This window comes from Tamandua tetradactyla, chromosome 7, assembly GCF_023851605.1.
Source record: "Tamandua tetradactyla isolate mTamTet1 chromosome 7, mTamTet1.pri, whole genome shotgun sequence".
Taxonomy (NCBI): Eukaryota; Metazoa; Chordata; class Mammalia; order Pilosa; family Myrmecophagidae; genus Tamandua; species Tamandua tetradactyla.
This window is the reverse complement of record NC_135333.1, coordinates 2,269,673-2,292,064: the sequence shown is the minus strand read 5'-3', so window position 1 is coordinate 2,292,064 and position 22,392 is coordinate 2,269,673. Positions and strand designations below refer to the sequence as shown.

The 22,392-nt window shown below is 39.0% G+C and overlaps 1 protein-coding gene across 4 annotated transcripts in view; it reads left to right on the top strand.

The window, feature by feature from the left end:
• SIPA1L2 (signal induced proliferation associated 1 like 2) overlaps positions 1-22,392 on the top strand; it is a 245,756-nt gene that overhangs the window by 200,556 nt on the left and 22,808 nt on the right. For 3 of the 4 annotated variants that reach the window (XM_077168347.1, XM_077168346.1, XM_077168345.1), the window contains exons 15-18: positions 882-1,270; positions 8,389-8,613; positions 13,571-13,718; positions 16,079-16,298. In XM_077168347.1, the coding sequence (XP_077024462.1) occupies positions 882-1,270; positions 8,389-8,613; positions 13,571-13,718; positions 16,079-16,298 (982 nt within the window). Of the gene's footprint in view, positions 1-881; positions 1,271-8,388; positions 8,614-13,570; positions 13,719-14,014; positions 14,745-16,078; positions 16,299-22,392 lie in introns of those variants that run through there. The other variant, XM_077168349.1, reaches the window with a different exon arrangement.

Below are 22,392 nucleotides of genomic sequence, written 5' to 3'. Positions count from 1 at the left end.
CCAATAGGATGGAATGAAAGAAGAAAAGGCCAAATCACTTTAAAATAGATCAGGGGCATGACGTGTTTTCATTATTCCATAGCCTTAGCTAATTGCTTCAGGTTTTGTTGGTTTTCCCAGGCTGTGAAGAGGGTCCATGTCTATCTGGGCATATTGGACAGACTAGAAGATGTATTCTGTTCTATTTGCTTTTCTTCTAGGGACCCCAAGCACTAACTCTTCTTCAGACCTATTCACTTTAAAGGGAGTACTGTCTTTTTCATCTCTGGGGCTAATTCAGTTTGCACTCTCTCAGAGGAATAGTTTGTATTTTATTGTGCTTTGCAGCTGCAAAGTAGTTTTGCATATATTGTCTCTTTTGGTCTGCATGTTAATCAGGTAAGCACAGAGACTGGGGTTAAATGACCGACCCGAAGCTCTACTACCGTGACCCAAACCCAGTTCTTGACTGGCAGACTCAGGGCTGGCACTACTTAGTCACAGAAACATTTTCTTGATAAAAGGCTACTCTCCTCTTTTTATTGATTAGCCATGTGTTTTCCTGATTTATGTAACATTTGTTGATACTTTCTTGTTAATGACACTGTGGCAAGTCACTAACAAGACATCTGTGCTTCATGCATAGATAATACAAAAACTTTAAAAGGAAAGAGACCCATTTAACTCTTAAATCCTGAGAGGAAATATGTATCATGGACTTTTGTATTAAACCAGGATATATTTTTTTAATGAATACCTTACATTGAAGAGTGAGTTGTGAGAGTCTACATGAGATCATCAGGGTTTGGAGTTTTGAATGAAAATGAGAATCATAACCTTTATAAAGGAGCGAAGTGTGGGATTTATTTGAGGCCTTTTTTTTTTTCCTCTTTCTTCTCAAGATTGGAGATAAAAGTTGCTCAAGTCATTCCAGCAGCAATACACTCTCCAGTAACACATCCAGCAACAGTGATGACAAACACTTTGGATCTGGAGACCTGATGGACCCAGACTTGCTAGGATTAACCTACATCAAAGGGGCCTCCACTGACAGCGGCATCGATACCACCCCTTGCATGCCCACATCAGTCCTTGGCCCAGTGCACCTGACGGGCAGCAGGTCCATAATTCACAGTCGGGCAGAGCAGTGGACTGACCCTGCTGACATCTCCGGACCTGAGGATGAGCAAGCGAAGTTATATGCTGTTCACAGCTACGCATCCGCCATTTCTGTGAGCAATACTGCTGAAGGCAGCATGGGCGACCTCAGCGAAATCTCTTCTCATTCCAGGTGGGCACTTCACTACGTTGCTGACCAGCACCTGTTGATGTAGCACTGGGCTCTGTGAGCTGCTGGCGTGGGGAGCAGGCGGTATCTTAGAGGCCCAACTGCGTCACTCTCATGTCGGGCCTGAAATATGAGCAGCTATGAACAAGAGATAGTTTAGCACCTGTTTGCCGTACTGTCTGACCTCAGATGAAGTGCTTGGTTCTCAAATCTAATTGTGAAAGTTTGTATGTTGATAAATTCACTTGTTTTTTCATCTTATCTTCCTTGCTCTTACTTTAAATTTGAGTGAACGCTAATAGAGATATCGATTGCTCTCATCAGACCACTTACCTACATAAACATCTCTCCTAATTCAGTCTGTTGTTTTGGAAGGAGAGGTGGCAAGCTAGATACTATCCAGATTCTAATGAAAAGTAATTAGAGATAACAGATGTTTGGAATGTGCATGAAGCTCCCAACAGTAAAGGAACATGCACGGTTCTTTTCTGCTCATAAGGCACCCTTATAACAGGAGACTTGAGCTCTTCTGTACAGCAATACAAGTGTGTTCAGATTGGCAGTTTGATATTTTTTTAATAAAGAACAGCTAAATTCAAAGAGATTTTATTCCAAGTATAGATGTTAATATATAGTCAGGAACAGCGTTTTTAACTCATATTTGATGTATGTCTGTATAATGGTTTTAAAACTCATAATTTGTGATTCCTGCCTTCAATTTCACATAAAGACCAAGCATTAATTCAGATTTGGCTGCGGATGGAATACAGCTACTGCCAACCATTTGCCAAGGCCTTCCCTAATTCAGCTCTGAGTCTCTATCTGATTTTTCCTCAGAACTCTTCTAAATGCTTAGAATAGAGTCATAGCAACAAATCACGGGAATACTCTTCTAGCTACAAAATGCTGTGCCAGGAGCGTCTCCAAATGACAGTGCCGCGTGGAGGCTTGTGGCAATCACAGTGACCCCACATCTTCCCATTTCACATTCGTCTAAGGCCAGTCCTACCCTTGGAGCCTCCCCTGTTCCTCACAAAGCCGCTGTTAAATCCTAGCACTAACAGGTCCAAACAGCAGAGGCCCTATTTTGGCTCCTGTAATTGAAAAACCCAGAACTGCTGGGTGAGGTTTCTTCCAGCAGCTCAAATGACATCACCAAAGACTAGGTTCTCTCCATCCTCAGCCGCCCCCGATAGACCCCAAACACCTGAGCGGCCCCCTCCTGGGTGAAAAAGGCTGTGTCACCTACAGGCCCCCCCCACAGGTGTGGCTCTTACCTAGTTTCTAAGAAGTTTCCCACTGCTCAGAAGCTCTGCTAAAAATCTCCTCATGTCTTCTTGGTTTTAGTCGTGGTTGTGGAGGGTGGCAGTTCCTGAGGCAGTCAGAGCACTCTCCTGGAGCAGGGGTCAGTTCCACCAAGAATGAGGCTTTTGTTTTACCAAGAGAAGGAGGAGAAGATGCTCCACGGCAGTAAATGTCCATCCCATCATCCGCCCTCTGTCAGTTGGGGTAGAGGAAATGTAAGACGTGGAGATTCTTCTCAAAACAGACATTCCTATTACGTTCTTACCAGTGCTGTCTAATACTTTGACTTAAAATAAGTTTAATAAATATGATAATATTTCAGGATGATCTGACTTTTCATTACCTGGATAATTCCTATCTTAGTTTCAGGACACTTGAAAATTGGCCATGCTATAAAAACTTATCCTGGGATTTTATAACCTTCTAATGTCTCATTCAAAGTTTAGCTGCTTTATAAAGCAGCTGATTCCATGGTACCTTGTTGGACAGATATAAGGCTTTACAAATAGAACGTTGCATTACTATGAAGTAAGATTTCTGTGGAGATTTCAGAGCACACGCATTTATAAACAGAGGTAGGGATATTTATAGGCATTTGAAGTAGATTTTCTTGAGTGTCTTAACCATTCATTAATTTAATGGGCTAGATCATTAGAAAGTAAATAAAAGTGCTGATTGGATTTCAGATTGATTTTATTTTTTTTCCTCTATTTAAATTGAATGTGTGCACAGCTGTTGTGAAAATGATATATGTTGAGTGAGCGGAATCCTTTACCGCTTGGCTGCCTTTTACTTGTAATTCATAGTTGATGATGGCTTTGAAGCCCCTTTCCAATTTGCATTGTGGGCACTTGCTCAGTATGCAGTTCAGTCGTTAAACTGAATCTTTTTAATACTTCCTTCTGCCTGTCCCTCCAACCTGTGCAGGAGTACTAGAGGAAATAAGATGTACAGTTTTGCATTGTTTTCCATGTGTAGAGGTAAAAGATACTTCACTGTTGAGAGCACAAGGGACCAATCTCTCAAGCCATACTGAGATTCTGTAAATTTTGAAATGCCAGAGCCAGATCGAGGGAGGTACATGCATGCAGACAACCTGACTTAGCTCCATACATTCCTCTCCTGTTTCCATTCAGAACAGCATGCCACGTGGCAATAGTTCAAGTAGCAAGGAGCAGAATAAATGGTTCTAGGGGCTGACATCAATGCTGCCACCCTAACTGAAGTCAGTCCGTAGCCCAAGGCACTCTGTATGCTCGCGTTTTATTTTCTTCTCTGCACTTACCCGTAGCCACAGTCCTCTGTGTGTGCTTATTGTATGGCTCACCCCACTTGAATGTAAGCTTACTGCCACCTTCCCTGCTCTAGAGGGTCCGTATTTTGAGGCTCACAGGGACTTTGCCTGTCTTGTCAACTTCAGTATCCCTGGCATTTAATGCAGCGCCTTGCCACATGGTAGGCACCTGGATGTTTGTGGAATGAAGGAAAAGAAGAATGCTTGATAAATGTTTATTAACCGATTGAATAAACCAAGGCCTGGGTAGCCTGGGGAAGTAGGAAGGAGGTTCACAGGGATCACCTGTTCCCAGATCACAGCCACAGGATCCTCGATCAATATGATCTGCTCTGAATTTTTCTAATTGTGATTTTTTACCACCACCACCCCCCTCTCGAGCCCCAACACACACATGTGCTGCCTGGCAGTCACTGGGAATAAAATCATGGAATTGTTTTATGGCACAATTACAGGATTGTTCTAAAATGAGTGGGGGAGGGACTTAAAACTCTTTTAGACCAGCTCCTTCTGGATAGAGTTCCAGGAATCCTCCACCGGCAGGACGAACACAGATTTAGGCTGCTTTCTCCTGCTCAGTTATTTTAACCCAGCAAACATTTTTTTTTTCTTCCTGCATGGGCAAGGCATGTAGATAAGAGCTCAAAATACAAAGCAGTGTTCTTATTAGCCTAACCAAGATTTTGTAAAGTGAAATAGATCTACTACAAAAAAAAAAAAATCCATGTTATAGATTCCTAGTAAATTGCTCATGTGACTTATCTGTTTATAATTATTCATGTCATCATACCCTTCTCTTAATACAAATGTCTGAAAGTTGGCAACATAACTAAAATAAGACCTTAATTGCCAAAGAAAAAGGATTTATGCAAAGTTTATTGCTAACATTCTAGAATGTTCACCAGCTCCAGCGAAAACATCTATGATGAAGTAGCTGCTACTAAACAGAATTTGTGCTGTATTGATCATCAAATGGATTCAGTATGTTTGTTCTTAGAGTCAACTTAAAAATGCATTACTGTTGATAAAAGACATTTGCAATCAAGACTGAATTAGACAAAATATCTTTTACCAAACAAATGGGAAAATACATGCTATCAATATAAAGTATGCATTCTCACAAATGTAAAATCAGTAATGTGGGGGTAGGGGGGTGTGAGTAACCTTCAAAGATGCAGCATATTAACAATACCATGACTTTCAGTACCCCAGACATTTTATTGTTGTTTAAAATTTAAAAATTTAAGGAGAATATTATTTAGGGGCTTGCCTTCCCGAGGGCTGTTTTCAAGGCCGGATAATTTTGTTCAGCTACATGATAACCTTGACAGGAATATGTATCATTTAAATCTAATTATAAAGCCTCTTAGGCTTTATAATTATCAGACTCTTTAAAGTACATGATGCACATGGTAAGTAAATGTAAGTCATGGGCCTCAACTGGATTCTGAATGGGGGAAACAGAAGCTATAAGTGTCCCAATATAAGTATTATTGGGACAATTGGGAAATTAGAATATGAATAGTTTATTAGATACTGGTATTGTATTAATGCCAAATTTCCTGTGTGTGATAATTATACTGTATGGGAGCATGCCTTTAGGAAGTACATGGTGCAGTAGAGGGTTCAGGGTCTTAATGTCTGCACTGATTTTTAAATGGTTCACAGAGGAATATATAGAGAAAGAGAAGAATGATACAGGCGTGTATGATATTAACAGTCCGTGAATCTAGATGAAGGGTACATGATGCACATTCGATTTATTCTTGAACTTTTTCTGTAAGTCTGAAATAATTCAAAATGAGAAGCTTGGGAAAAATATATAGCTTTAGAACACATTATCTAAAGTGGGGTTTTTATGTTAGGAGTTTATTAGCGGGTATGCTCTCCAGTAAACGGAAAGAGTTAATTAGCTCCCCTTTTCGGTGCCCGGTTTATTCCTTGAGTATTGCTTGCACTGCTTTGGACGTTTTGCTTTCTTAATCCACCACACTGGTATTTTACCTCTGTAGGCACAGTGGGAAAGCAGTAGAGAAGCTTGGTCCTCCAAGGGCCATAATTTAGAGCCCAGAGAGTCATACTCAGAAGGAGCCAGACGTCCTGCCAGCAACCAGGTTATTTCAGAGAAGTAAATGAGGAATTTTGTTTTTGTTTTTAACTTCTTACAGTGTCTCCATCATACAAAGACCCAAAGATCAGTTTATTTTGCTTCCATATTATCCTTTAAAATATATATATATATTATCCTTTTAAGTCTCTATAAAAAGTCTGTTTTACTAATTCTTAATTTCAGACTTTTTTTTATTTACATCTTTTCTTGTAGGATACTTGCTTCATACACGGTTTTTCTGAAAAGGTTTGTGCTAACCAGAGATTTCAGAATAAATTTATATTTCAGTGTGCCAGGGGAGCTTGCTTCCTGAGGAAGCCTCTGGTAAGCTTAAGCCCTTTTGAAGAGCAGAGACTCCTATTTGTAAATAATCTTTTCATGCATCACTTTAAAAGAATTAATTACATTACTATAATGCCTACCCCTGTGCCAGGCACTGTTCTAAGAAGTACTTTTCTTATATTGACTCCTATAATCTTCAGGACAACCCTCTGTGGTAGATACCTTGTTGTTCCCATTTTACAGATGAGATCGTTGAGGTTCAGCGACTTGCTTGAGGTCTCACACTAGTGAGTGACAGAGCTGGCACCAGAACCCACACAGTGCTCTCGTGTGTCAAGCTTTCTGACAGTGAAGCTGATCCATCTACCTTTCTAAACTCTTATGTTCAAACTGCAATTTAAACATTTTAAAATGTCTCATATGTGTAAGATGGTTCATATTTGTAAAAATGCTGATAGCAACATTATTCTTAATAGAACCACTTTTATTCATTGTTTACAAATATTATTGATCCCCCTGAATAAAAAGTGTTCCTTGGGGCTTTTAGATTTCTACAGCGGTCATTAGTGAACTCCTAAGTCTGTGAGTGGGTAGGAGTCCTGTCCTTAGACTATCTACTAAGTTTACTATTTTTATTGATTTTAGGAATTCTGTCTTTAATAGGATTTTGTTGTTGTTATATCATATGATAGTGCAGTGAACATCCACATAAATACCACCTGGTGAAGGAAAGGAGCACTGCTGGTGCCTGGAAGCTTTCTGTGTCCTGCCCAATTGTAACCCCTGCCCTTCTCCCTAGAGGTAGCCACTAACCACACTTCCCTTGTTTAATCGTTCCCTTGCTTTTCTTTATAGTTTACTACCTATATTGCATGCCTGAACAACGTATTGTTAGTTTTGCCTGTCATGAACTTTTATTTAAAGAATGGAATCTTGCCCCACATATATTCTTTGTGATTTCATTGCTTTTGTACATTGTGTTTGTGAGATTCCCCAACTCACCTCAGTTTGTTCTTTCAGTAGTCCATTGTATGTCTACTATTCATTCATATTTATTGACTGTCCATTCCACTCTTGATTTGTCTTCCACCGCTCTGGAGCTGTTAAGAACAATGCTAAGAAATTAGGGTTTAACAAATGATTGTGACTGCTGACTCATCACATAGATACTTCTTTTTAGTTTCTCGGGTATTAGAATAGCAAGAAGAAACTAGCTATGTTGAACTGTAATCCAGTAGCCTTGATCTTTGATAATGATTGTATAACTATATAGCTTTTATTTTGTAACTGTGTGATTATAAAAACCTTCCGACTGACACTTTATCCAGTGTATGGGTAAATAAGCAATAAAATAAAGACAAAAAAAAAGTTGAGGGGGGTCCAAAGACAATGGAATGGCATCCTTGAAGTGCTGAAAGAAAAAGAAAACTAACTCTCAACCTAGGATTATAAATCCAGTGAAACTATCCTTCTAAACATAGGCGAAGTAAGAGACATTTCCAGATTTTAAAAAGAACAATGCTGATATCAGTAATTTTACATCTTTGCTTACCCAAATGCAAGAATTTATCGAGGATATATACTTAGGAGTGGAATTGCTAGATCCCATGGTATGCAAGTGACCCCTTTATTAGATAATGCCCAAATTGTCCTCTAAACTGTTCTTCACACTTTACACTCCCCCCAACAGTAGGAGGGGACCCCATTGTTCCAGGTTCTCACTATCACTGGGTATTGCCAGATATTTCCATTTTTGCCAGTCTGATAACTATGAGATGATGTTTCGTAGTGGCATTGTCATTTCCCTCATGACAGCTGAGGTTCGGCATCTTTTCTTATACGTATTTGCCATTTGAGTTTCCTGTCTTTTGAAATGTCAGTTTAAGGTTGTTGCCCATCTTTCTGTTTCCACTGACCATATTTTTAATATGCTTCCTGCAGCAGGCATCCAACTTGGCGGAGGCATTCTAACAAGGTGCATGTGTGAAAAGAAGCTTGCCTCTGCTTCACTGTGCCCTGATGTTGCTCAGAAAGGAGAGTGAGCCACTGTGATTCTGAGTTTGGCTGTGTGCCAGCACTGCTGAGATCTGATTGTATTGCAGTTTTTGTCTTTTTTTTTTCCTTCTTCAGTGGCTCACAACATTCAGGAAGCCCTTCAGCTCACTGTCCCAAAAATAGTGGGTCTCTGGATACATCCAAAGTCTACATTGTATCCCACAATAGCAGTCAACAGGTTTCTGGGTCCATGCCCAAGCCCTACCACAGGCAGGGAGCAGTGAGCAGATACGTCATCGGCTGGAAGAAATCAGAAGGCAGCTCCCCACCCGAGGAGCCCGAAGTGACCGAATGTCAGCGGTAAGGTGCCTGTCTATTCTTCTCCAGGGAAAGTTGCACATTTTGGAAGATTGAATAAACAAATGTATTTTTTTCTACCAAGAGAAATATACTTACTGAAAAGGAATAATCTAGAAACAACTTTTTAAAACTCTTTAAATACTGGCATTTACCTTTATCTTTAGAAGTTTTCTATTTCTTTGTTTTACCTAAAAAATTAAAAGAAAGCTGTTTTCTTTGTTATGATAAAAAAAATTGCAGTAGAAAAGTCACATAATACACTACAAATGGTGTGCATGTAATAGCTCTCTCTAAATACATAAGTTCAAGGACAGTTTGAATTCCCATATGGCCAGTTTGTTTCTTAAAGCTGCTATGTTTAAGTGACATCATAAAAAGTATTTTAATGTGACTTTGCTTTCCCTTTCACTTGTTGGGTTTTGTGGGAGCAGACAGGGAGGGATGCTTTGTATCTGTTTTCAAAAAGAAAAGAGATTGACCAAAAGGGGAAAAAGGGAAATGAGGCAATATAAAGTGTCAGTGGCTGAGATATTTCAAACAGGGTTGAGAGGTTATCCTGGAGGTTGTTCTTATGCATTATATAGATATCCCCTTTTAAGTTAAGGTATATTGGAGAGGCTGGAGGGAAGTGCCTGAAACTGTAGAGCTGTGTTCCGGTAGCCATGTTTCTTGAAGATGATTGTATAATGATTTAGTTTTCACAATGTGACTGTGTGATTGTGAAAACCTTGTGTCTAATGCTCCTTTTATCTACAGTATGGACAGATGAGTAAAACATATGGACTAAAAATAAATAATAGGGGAAACAAATGTTAAAAAAAAAAGGAAAGAGGAAAAACAATACTGATAACTCATTTTATAAACATTTGTAAAAACTACACTGAAGCTTCTATGAAGAGAAAAGTAAAAAAAAATCACATTCTTTAGATCAGTCAGAGCTATATAGCTATAGGTTTGCTTATTTCTTTAAAGGAGAGACTTTAAAAATCATGTGTGTCCAGTTATGAGGGCATTAAGCTCAGCTGTGCCTCTGTGTAGTGGTCCCATCAGGTGTGAGGTTTGTGTGTGAGTGAGAGGGAGAGGTGTGGTGATGACTCTTTAGAAATCTCTTCCAGATTTTGAGCTTGGTTAATGAGCTGGTATCACTTTTCACTTTTAAAAAATGATCCTGTCTTAAATATATAACTAAAGATAATGTTGCTTTCTAAATTAAACATAATTTTAGTGCTGAAATTAAGCATGGAGTCTTTTAGTGTTTAAAAAAACATGTTAGTGGGCGGGCCGCGGTGGCTCAGCGGGCAAAGTGCTTGCCTGCTATGCCGGAGGACCTCGGTTCGATTCCCGGCCCCAGCCCATGTAACGAAAACGGAGAAACAAAATACAATAAAACAAGAAAATGTTTAAAAGATGTTTCCCTTTCTTCCTCTCTTCCTTCCTTCTCTCTGTCTTTCCTTTAAAAAAAAAAAAAAAAAAAAACATGTTAGTAATTACAAATGAACTATTTAAGAAGGAATTTTATAATTATAACTATACTTTTTATCATACTTGCAAATGTTATAATATGTTGCTTTTTATCTAAAAAAAAGTCTTCTGAGAATCTCTTAGGGTGTCACAGAAATTCATTCTAAACCTTTTAGCTTTTATAAAATATCTCTAGAAGCATTTTTGTATATAGGTATAAGCACTACATTAAGGAGAACGCTTTCTTTGAGAGTCAGAAAAGTGTGAGGGCCTGAGTTTGAGCCTTTTATCACCCTGGTTTGATGACACTGGCTTTAAGTAGGAGAGGGGAAAAGTCAGGACTAAGAGAAGTAAGGGGTTTGAGTCTCTGGGTCACACTGTGCGCATGTCAGAAGCACAACACACAAAGGAGCAAGTTTCCATCAGAGACATTGATCTCAAGATTCTGCAGACCCTAAGCAGGTGACAGGCCCCACATGTCATCTCAGGCACATTAGAAGTCCTTCAGTCTATCCCTCATTTCTGTAGGTAGGAGTTGAGTTCAGAGCAGTTGTTTTCCCAGGGCCACGCTTGGTTAGTCCTGAGATTCAAACACTACTCAGTTCAGGGCACTGCTAAGTTTGTCACACTCACCCCGTCATGTGTAGCAGGCATCCTAAGCCTTACTCAACATAGTATAGTATTGCTAAAAGCCAGAATATACTCTATGTAACTTGGAAGTGATGAATCTATAGATACTATAGTCACACAGTACTGCCCTAACTATATTTGAAATTTTGTCCAATGTTTTTGCCAAATCACTGCAATATAACGCTTAAAGAAAGATCAACCATTTACAAGATGTGTGTCCCACTTAGAATTTGGGAATATTAGTGTCTCGTGCACAAAATGCAAAATCACTTCTTCCCTCCAGGAGAAGTTTAGCATAGTTTTGAAATGGCCTGTTATTTCTTTAAAATATCGTAGAACCCTCATTGATTGCTTGTGTTCATAATCTTACATTTCAAAATGCATTTCACAAGAAGTACACGTTGATTTAATTATTCATCAACTCTTGAATATTTATGTTTACCACAGATGAATACTAGGCATTAGAGAGACAGAACTAATTAAGTCCTAGTCACTGTTTTCAGGAAAACCCAGAATATAAAGCATGGAGATGAATGATTGCTATAAGCATTTCACAGACATGTTACTTCATACATAAAGTTGTCATTGACTGCAAGAGAATAATGCCAGTTTTTAGTTGCTTTTTTCCTAGTGTTTGTTTAATAGTCTGAGAAACTCTTTTGTATCCTCTTGAAATCTCTCCTTGAGACCATAAGTCGTTTGACTGTCTAATTGGTCCTGCCTTACATTTCACCCTGCTCCCCAAGTCTTACTGATCCCATCTTCTCCATCAGTCACCTTCTCTCAGTCTCTTCAGCTTGAGCACCTCTATCTTAGGGTCTCATCATCTCTGCCCCAGGCTGTTGCCCCCTAACTGGTCTCCTGCCTCCATTCCATCCCCCGCATCCACTTTCCACGTTGTATCAAGGATATTAATTTTACTTTTAATAATGAAAGCATGTTTGCTTCTATAGTTGTAATCTGGTATCTTCAGAATAGCAGCTAAATCCATTGGCCTGGAATACATAATCCTTTATGATTTGGCCGACACCTATTTCTCCATCCTGACCCCTACACACTCCCTAACTCTGTTTTTGCCGCTAAGTTCTGTGTCAGGCCTCTGCATCTCCATTCATGCAGTTCCCTCTGCCTAACTGTCCTTCTGGAGTTTCTAAGCCTGGTCCACACCATCTGAGAAGACCCCTGAGGTGGGGTCTTCCCTATACCCTTTGCACACTCTGCCCAAGCACTTTCCCTCTGCACCATAGCTGCTCGTCCTTTACTCTCTATGCCCTGCTGCTTCCTACACGCTCGCACACACATACCAACACCTGGTGGGGATCCTGGAAAATCATGTCCTGCTTACCTGTAATCACAGGGACTGGCACAAAATATACCATCAGAGCATATTTGTAACACATCATTTGGAAGTCTTTTCAAAAATTAATAATTTAGCAGAGGCTGCTAGTGATTTTTACTCAATCACATAGAGAAACTAGAGCAGAACAGTTTAATAATAATTATATTATTTTTATCTGAGCAGTTTCTGGTGGGATGTGTTAATATTTTTTCTCACATGATTCCCAAAGCAAGTAGGGCCTGGGATTTTTGAGCTCCTCCAACTCCAAGTCTCAGGAGCACAAAGTAAGGCACATCTTGGATGCCCTCTTCATAACAATTGGATTGCAGTGGCCCTAATGTGCCTTTTGTGGAGAGACCCTCTGGGATTATGGGTTTTTCTCGAGGCTACCATTTTAATTTAATGCCATTCTAAGAGCCAACCAAATCTTTAGTAATGTTAAAAATGTTTTTAAAAACTTTTCTCAGCCACATTTGTTCACGTTGTCAGTGTTGACTGTGCTTTAAGAACTGAGAAGTACAAGAAAGCTTGTCCTACCTAGGAACGAAGCAAAAATGATAGACTTTCAAATAAATCAGTTTTAGTTTTGAGTATGTCTGCCTAAATTTCTTACTCTAATGATTTCCCAATGAGGTATTACATTGTGACAGGACTGCCTTGCTTTTGAAATGAAGTCATCTCAGCAGCAGGATGAGAACTGACGAGTTATCTTCTGTAGCTTGTTGCTTGGGACATAAATTCCTAGAATGTTACATTTCAGTGTAGGGTGGCAAAGAACATTTGCCTACCTTAACAATACAGCCACTGATTAATCACTGTGTCTTTGGAATGTTTAGTTGTTCAGATTGCATTTTCTGAGTAAACCTTTATGAAATGACTCCCTAGTTTCCTCCATGGAGAAGAGCTGAAAACAGTAATTCAGCTTGACAGTCTTTTGTTGTCCATAAATACATTTTTATATACTGATAATTAAGGGAGACAGCTGCTTTATTTATCCAAACAGCTTTGTGAAATTGCTGATAATAAAACATGCTTGGCACACGCCTGAATTGATTACTCTTAAACTTTATACTCCCTCGAGACTGTCTCTGTGTTGCTATGGTGAGCTGTGGGGTCTACTTATCTGGCCCCAAGAGAAAGGCTCTCCCAAGTTTCTGAGAAGAGCAAGAGTTGCTTCAAACGACATATGATAATCTCTGATGAATTATTGAAACTGTATTTTCTGACATAGATTAGAAAAGGGAAAACACAGCTTTATTTTAAAAATTGGCTATATTTTTTCTCAGTCTGGGCTTTGGGGATCCGATTAGTTTCTGAATTATTCAGAAATCTAACTTTGCAGTTGAACTCATTTCACGAATGTAAAATGGCATGGGGATTTGGAGCAAATGCAGCAAAAGTGAACTGACTTAATTCGGAATTGAATGTATGCATATGTAAACTGGTTACTAGATTTTAATTCATAATGTTACAGGCACTTATTAGCTTAAGCAAACCTCTTAATTTCACTTCTGATTTATTTCAAAGAATGTATAGTGAAATGGATACCATATCCACGGCAAGCCAGACCGTGGTGGGAGATGTTGTTTCAGAAGCTCAGCATGTTCTCTCAAAAGAAGATTTTCTGAAATTGATGCTTCCTGACAGCCCCTTGGTGGAGGAGGGGAGAAGAAAGGTTAGTGGCGTTTGTGGGGTGTTAAAGTTAGCAGAAACACTAAAGAAAGTCTAATCAAATCTCCAGTGTTTCCAGAGTCTTCACATCCATTATCTCTTGATCCTTCATTCTGTGTAAATGGCATGGTTGATAGTCTTTATGTTTTATTTCATAAATAAGCAAAGTGAGCCTGGGAGGGGTAATGAAGGGGCAGCCTGCATCGTGGACAGAACTTTAAAATTAGGTGGACTTCGCCTCAAACCTAGCTCCAGTGTTCATTAGCTTTGTGACTTGACGCAAGTTATTTTACCTTTCAGCCTCAGTGTCCCCATCTGAAAAATGGAGATAATACTAATTATACTGCAGAGTTATAGTGAAGATAAATAATAACATGTGAAGAACATGAAGATAAATAACCCGTGAAGAAGTACATGGACATATTGGTGGACAACAGTAGTAACTATTAAAAAAATTCTGTTAGTTTCCTGCAGTGACACTTAAGTTCAGGCCATCTTACTTTTGACCCAGAAGTCTAGCCTCTGTTCCATACTGCTTTAATCCTATTCCAGGAATGGGCTGGAGTTAAATATGACACTCCCTACTGGGTATTATAAATAGTGTTGGAACTTGTGCTCTGCTATATGAAAACATGCAGAGATCACAAGTGAAGACATTAATCTCATAAACCAGCCCCGTATTCAGTGGTATAACTTTTACAATGTAGCAATTACTCCATAATGTCAGATTACTTATTTTATTAGTTTCAGTTTCATATTACATTGTTTCTTAAATCACTTTATTAAATAATAGAAAGTATTAAAAGGGACTCTATAGGTTATTTAGCCCATGCTTCTCTTCTTGCAAGTTAACTGAGGCTCCAAGTAGTAAAATATTGAGTTCACTCAAATATTTGGTGGCAGAGTCAGGAATGGAATCCAGACCTTCTTCCTTCTAATCTAATGTTCCCTCCTGTTCAAATGAAAATAGCAAATTAAAAAAAAAAAAAAAAAAACAGGCATTGCTCATATTGACTGTGATCTGGGTAAACAGCAAGTCTTTGTGCCTCTGTCTTCCTCTTAATAAAACAATACTGCAATTAACCTAACTGTATTCTTAGAATAACACTAATTAGATATTACCTCAAAGCTACTTTAATCTGATGTCCCTATAATCATGTCCTAAAGAACTGTCTATTCCTGTGTGAAGAGGGAATCCCAAAAGAACCTAACCATAATGAGTCGTTTTAAAAACTTATATCAAAGCATGTATATGGTACTGTATAAGCTTATGTGCAAAGGCAGGCTATTGTACAAAAGTACAAATGGTTTTTCTTTTAATAGGAATGAACTTCTCGTTGACATGTGTTTCTTTTATTTTTTTTTCTTCTAAGACAAATCACCTGCTTTTCATAGTGTAAATTTAACTTTGTGGTTCACACACATTTGAGTTACCATTCATCAGTTAGGAAGCCTTGGCAGAATTGAAGGAACACATACAATAGAAATATTTTTAGCCTTCTTGCTGCATTCACAAATGTAAATAGCCATTTCTGTATTTGTTTGACATGAATGTTCTGGCTTTTACTGTTGCTTATGTAAAAGGAATGTGGTTCAGCATGCAAAGAAAATAGTGGGGAATTCAGATTTAATTTAATTTTTTTTTGAGTGTTTGACTACTTGCTTCTTTAGGAAATCATTCTCTGTGATCTAACACAATAATTTTAATGATTTCTTCAAATCTGGCTGTGAGCAATTACTATAACTTAAGTTTCAACAATTATAATACAGATTTTTGCAAGTGATCATTTTTAGTAGATAATATTCTACTGAACTGATACTATGTTTTTTTAACTGCTTTTTTTTATAGCCTAGAAAGCTGCAATGTTCAAAACTACTTTTTTTCATTATTTAGATTAGATTAAACCTCACATGAGTTGATTGGTACAGAGACTGTCTGATATTAAAATCTAGTCATTTCAAATTAATATCTATCCAGCACTATATGTGGTTTTGAGTAACTGTTGCCTAAAATGGCAACCTTATATATTTCCAGGAGCCATCACTGCTGTAAGGTTATAGAGGTTCCATTTAACATTTCAGAATTAATAAAGCCGTGCATGTCTAATTCATGATAATATTTCACAGAGTGTCAGAGGAAAACATTAAAATCTAATAACTGCACTGAAGCCCTAGTGCATTTGCCTTGATGAACCCGCATGACTGGTTTAGCATTTCTAAATGAATGCTTTATGTCTGCCTGGGGAAAACCTCAAAGAAGTTATCACAGTAGTACATGAACGCACTGTGTTTAGTAAAAACGAATTCCATGCTTTCAGCTTGTTAATGTATATCCCCCACCCCACCCCATGTTCAAACACCTAGTTTTCATTTTATGGAAACCTGTCTCCAAGAAAGATGCTGTATCGCACGCTCTCGGATGAGAGCATCTGCAGTAATCGGAGAGGCTCTTCCTTTGGCAGCTCACGGAGCTCGATTCTTGACCAAGCCTTGCCCAACGACATCCTGTTCAGCACCACGCCGCCCTACCACAGCACGCTGCCCCCGCGCACCCAGCCCGGGCCCGGCGCCGGCTGCCTGAGAAGTGAGTGGGGCGCGGGGTGGGGTGCAGGCTGGGGCGGGGCGGGGGCAGTCACCCCGGGGCCGCGCGTATGTGGGCGCGGGATTGAAATGCCTCCGAGCCTTTATTAGTCTTTTCAGATTTGGTGTCTTGAAAGGTTTGTGTTTTTTAAACAGGTATCGTTTGTTTTCTGTGGGGTTTTTTTTTCCGGGTGACTTTCAAACATGGTAAAATCCCCACAATGGCCAAGTTAAGCCATTCTTTACACCATTTTAAATAAACCTAAAAAGCCTAAGCTGACATTTTTATTAAGTCAAATGGTGACTTATATATCATTTCCCACCTATTTTATCCATAAAGATAAGGGTTTAAAACCCTTTTTTAAGAAAAATCTGTAGAGCATGGCAGTGGATTTTCTGGTGGGCAACTGGCAAAGCGGATAGTTTTGTTTTCTGAATCTGCTTCTACTTGAAATTAAATACCTATTGGTGAAAAAAGTGGCAGACGAGAATCAGATGAACACCTGGGACTTAGCCCTGGCTCTCCCGTTGTGTCACCTGTGTCCTCTGTATCCCAGTTTACTCCTTAAAAGTCAGAAGTTGATGAGGTGATTTCTGATTTTCCTTCAAGTCCTAAAAAATCTGTGATTTTTACAGTGTAAGTTCCTTATTAAAATCTCCGCTTTTAAAGAGTGACTTTATGTGTAGGTTAGCTTTACTTCCTTTTGACAGGTAGCTTCTGTTGTGCAGGTAGAATGGGAGTTTAACCAGAAATACAGTCATTGTCAGGTTTTAAAATTTCATCATAGAATAGGGAATTATCTTTAGAACCAAATTGAACTTTGCAAAATGTGTAGAAATCCCAGGCTAAATGAAATAATAGTTCTAATGTTTCAGTGTTGAACTTAATTGGAAATGAACCTTGTATCAGAAAATTCATAATGTATCTCTTTAAGTAACATAATATCCTGTCTGCTATTAAGACCCATTTACCTAAACTGAAGAAACTTTTTAATTCCTACTTGATAACCATATAGATGGTAAGACAAACATATTCTAATACCCTAATATTTTTTCCAAATAATTTCCCTTTTTTGTCAATAGGTAACTTTAATGTCCTCTTAAAAGCTCTTGTAAAACCACTAAAACAATTTTCTTACAGGTGTTATTTCTTTCATTTAAAATGCTTGACAGAACTAAAAAATAAACTTAAATTTTTTTTAAAAAAAGGGCGGGCCACGATGGCTCAGCAGGCAGAGTTCTCACCTGTCATACTGGAGACGTAGTTTCAATTCCCAGTGCCTGCCCGTGCAAAAAAAAAAAAAAAAAAAAAAAAATTTGCTTGAGGTAGAACTGTAAGATTTATCAGTGCAGTCCTTACTTTGTTTTGCTTCTATGTGAGAGATATATACCTTGTGAAATATGTTCAGAGTGTAAAGGCACAATCAGGAAACAGGCAGGAGATGGTATTTATTCAGTGTCTTAGTTAAAAACTGTCTTACTTGTCTTAATTGTTTATTTCTCTAGGAAAGCAATAAGAATAGCCCTTGCCATTTTCTGTTTTCTAATGAAACCTTATTATTTTTTTTAATGTGTCTCCTCCAATTTCTATAGTTCGGGAACTACTCATTTTCTCCAGGTTTGATGGGTACAGTGTCAAAACATAAACAAAATAAAATAACTGGTAGTAATTTGTGTTGATGTCTGTTCTCCCAAAACTTCCTTTTTATCTCCACCACCTCGTTCCCAGGAGAGTTTAAGCTTCAAGGATCTAGTTTTCATTTAGAGGACTCTAGTTCTGGGGGCCCACGACAGCTACACTTGTGATTAGTACTTATGTATCTGTTCAAAACAAGTTTTAATAATTCTTAACACTATGGTTTCTGGTCATTCCAAAGACCCACTCTGTAAAAAGATACGATTCTTTGACAATAGTTTGATAGTCTGAAGCTGGAACAACCCAGAAAGCTGGGATGTGAATGCTAATGCCTAGCAGATGTCTTTAGTGAGAAATGAGGAATGTTTGAAGTTCCCTAGTTGCCTAACTTAGTGTCCCAGGGAGATATAGCTCCATGTGAAAGCTTGGAGCAGAGGTAATTCTGTCAGAATTTCATGGGATGGTTAAATTAGCTATGAAGGTAGAGCTAGGCCAAAAAAAGGAAAAAAAAAACATATTCTTCTTTTAAAATGTAAAACTAGAGCATTTTAGGAAGCATCTGATCTTATAAGAGAGAATCTTTCACCAGTAGAGACTTATTCAGATCTTGTTCATAAGGAAGGGGATAAAGATAAGGGGAGGGAAAGGGTCAGCATATCTATTGCTTAACAGTGAATATTGAAAGATCTAATCTCTGCACCTTTTCTATATATAATTATTTCAGTCACAGGCTTCTCCTTCAGATATTTTAGCTTGTAAATGTTAGAGATTTGAACCTGTCTCAGCATATTTCTACTCCTGAGACCAAGATGTCAGTCTGACTATGTGAGACAGACACTTAAGCAAGTTTTGGATGTGATTCATATAATGATTCATATATATTCCCTGTGAAGTCACTGAAATATGCTGCATCATTATAACTTCAACTTGGAGGTATAAAAATATGACCTGAGAAATTGAGAATAATTCTGAAATACTGTTTCTAGTTTGCATGTGGGGCAATGTCTGTTATCATTGGTGGATTTCTGAACAAAATTTCTTTAATGGCTCAGCTAGGAAAAAAATGAATATGGGGTAGACATTTGAACATGTAGTTTATAGACCAGATTGCCGGTGTTATTGAAAAGCATTCGTGGTATCCTTTTCTTCCTTGACAAATTAGGCACTCAGTATAGTCAGCATAGTCCCAAGCATTGGCTGGTTCACAGCATGCTTAAAGAGAATTCCTGGTTTTTTATAGAAAAAGGGTCAAAAATTCTCCAAGGAATGGTAGCAGATCTTCCTCTGAGGGTAGACTAGAGACTTTTGTTTAAAAAAAAAAAAAATGAACACAGAGAGTATTAGTTGATGTGTGTTCCCAAATCCTATGGTTCTGAACAGGACACCTCACAAAAGATGCCCCTTTAAGTCAAAAGAAAGTTTTAGAATACATAAATAGCTATTTTACTTATAATTTAGTACTCGCATGAAATGCTACAGCCCAAAGGTATAGACCTGGCTCAGGTTGTATCATAGTTGATAAGGATTATTAAAAGAAGAGCAGTTAAGGTTAGCATTGCAGAGGCATTCGTGGCCTCCCCTAAAATGCCTTTGGGGGCAGGATTTTGGCTGAGTGGAGGACTGGTCTGATTCAAAATGGTACGTCTTTCTCCCTTCTCTAGTGTGTCCAATCTCCCCTGTAATAAATATCCATTGGTTTCTGGAGAGTAATTGTGAAACCTCAGATACCTGGCCACCAGAAAATGCTGTCAGGAAGGTACTTCAGCGTTTATAATAACAACAATAAAGTCAGACTCAATAAAGATGGTTATTGTGATTTCAGGGTCTTGGGTAAACAAACAGGAAGCCACAGATCAGTGTTTAAGTCAGAGAGCAGGGGGCCTGGGCAGCGTGCCTTGACACTAACCATCTTTCGGAATCCATGAGTCTCATAATAGATGTCCGAGTTAGGGCCACGTGTGGCGAGGTAATTAAGAATTATGAGCAGGGACAGAGGTGCTTGGAGCATCTCCCTGCTGTGCAATAGAGATACTTTTCATTAAATAGTGTTCACTCTTCCCAGCCTCTCATTTAGCCTATTCGCAGAACTCCCAGATAGTTTTATGGATTTAGAATTAGTGTTCTTCCCCTTCTGGGACATAAGAGCGAGTATGTGCAACGTAAGCTTAGGTTTCTAGTCTGAAAGGCAAATGAGGAGCTTGGTGATATCTCAGGAGGTCACTGGGCTGGCTATGGGGAGCCTGTGAGTGCTTCTGCTCAGTTTGCACTGCCTGCTTTCCCACGCTGCCTAGGAAGCCGGCTAGTTCAGCTATCTGAAGCAGCTTCTTTCCTACTTGGACAAAAGAGTAGGGTGGTCTCCTAATGAGCATAAGGCTTGGGAGATGTAGATTTGAAATAACAGCATGTGATATCTGAGGCAAATGGAGCCCGTCTTCCCCATCTACACAGGAAACACAGCTACAACTGCCAGGGGCATTCATGAAGCATGAGGGATGGCTCAGTGCCGTATCTGTGTCTCCACAGCTTGCACTCTATCCAAATTCCTATCAAACCATCAGCAGCAGTATTTATCTGTTTGTTTGCTGGGCTCTTTGAGGGCATAACCTCTGTCTTATTTATGGTTATACCCCTAGTTCTAATATAGTATCTTGACACTAGTAGGGGTGTTCATCAAATGGATGGACAGAAAGGTGGTCGTGACGCCCGAACGTCCAGTTGAGAGTTTTGTAAAGGCTCTTTGGTGCTTTGGAATCTCGGGGGGGGGGGGGGGGGGGGCGGGATGGTGACTTTTTCCAGTTACATGATTTGCCTATCAATGGAAAAGAATTTAGGAATTTTCATTTTTGATTATTCAGGGCAAAATATGGGTAGATCTTAATTGAATTACTAGAATTGCCTTTCTTACTGAAAGACAATGAATTTAGATTTAAATCTCTGTTTTTTCAGAGCTTTTATACCAGAACTGTGCCCTTTGTCGAGATCTTTCGTGATGGCTTCTTCTCATCATTTCTGTCTCAGTTCAGATGCCACCTGCTCAGGCAGACCTTCCCTAAACATACACCAAGCTCCTTGGTTGTATCGCCCTGTCTAATTTTCTTCAAAATGCTTATCTCTCCTTATATTTTCTTGTTTATTGTATGTTTCCCTCTCACACAAATGTAAGCTTTGTGAAGGCTGGGCCCTTACCTGTCTTCACCCAGGGCTGTGCCCCTATCACTTGGAATATAAGTCACTTAATAAATATATTGTAGATACGTGGTTGTGTCAATAGTGCACCACATAAACTCTGAAGTCAAGGAGGTTTCTAATCTACTAATCTTCCTTGCCACTTCTGCTGTATCAAATAACCAAAAGTGCCATTTGCAATTAAGGAAGATAATCTAATATTTTCCAGTAAAGAGGAACCATCACAAAGTATATTCTCTCCTTTTGCTCACTGGTTCTCATTAAAATCTGAGTAGGTTAGCGTGGTGCTCTGGACTTGCCTTTGGTTGTGAAATATATAACTGAGAACTTCACAGATCCCAAAGTCACAAATGCTACTTTAGCATGTTATGTCTGCACAAGATGTGAACAGAAGACAGCAGAGCTGGTTGAGCTGCGGTGGTGTGTGGGTGTCTGGGCCCATCCACTTGCTCACTTACTCTCAGGCATCAGCTTCCCAAGAACATAAATTCATATTTAAGCTTTGGCAAAGTTACAAATGGCCACATATCATGGAACTGCAGGGTTGCCCAGGAATAGTCAGAACTTTAATTATTTAATCCAAGAATGTCAAGAAGCTGCTCTGCTCCTTTGGGAACTTGGGTAAGATGGCTTTGAGCCCATAACTGCAGGTGGGACATTAGCCTAGCACCCCACATTCTAAATCAGCACTGGCCAGTCAGGATCATGGCTGTATCCCCTTTATTCTCATTGAATTTCCCCCTCTGTCTTCTCTATTATTCATATATATATATATATTATCTTTAACTGGCTCAGTAAAGAGGATGATGTTTAAGGGACTTAGGGAAGAAAGCAGGCAGCACAGAATGTATGGTAGGCTTAGTTTTAAGAATTTCTGGAGCTCAAAGGAAGGATTATTTCTTTATAAAGCCATAGAAAATCCTCAAGTTGACATTTCTTATTAAAACATAACTGAGTATACTTCTTTACTTTCTCTAGAAGTATTCATTTACTTGAATAACTTTCCAGTCCCTGAGATTTCTCTCTCCAGCGAGGCATGAGGCACAGGGAGAGAGGAGCAGTTAAAGGAACATTGATCTGTGTGACCTCTGCAACCTTCACAGAACTGGGACACTGATCCCTATTTTCTGAAGAACTCAGTTGCAAGAAATGCATAGCAAAGCAGTTGCTACCTAGGTAAAGAATTCCTTTACACTTAGTGCAGAAACCTTGCTTTAAGCAAAGCAGCGTATTTGTTTAAGAGAAGAAGGAAATGATTGCAGATGATTGAAGATCC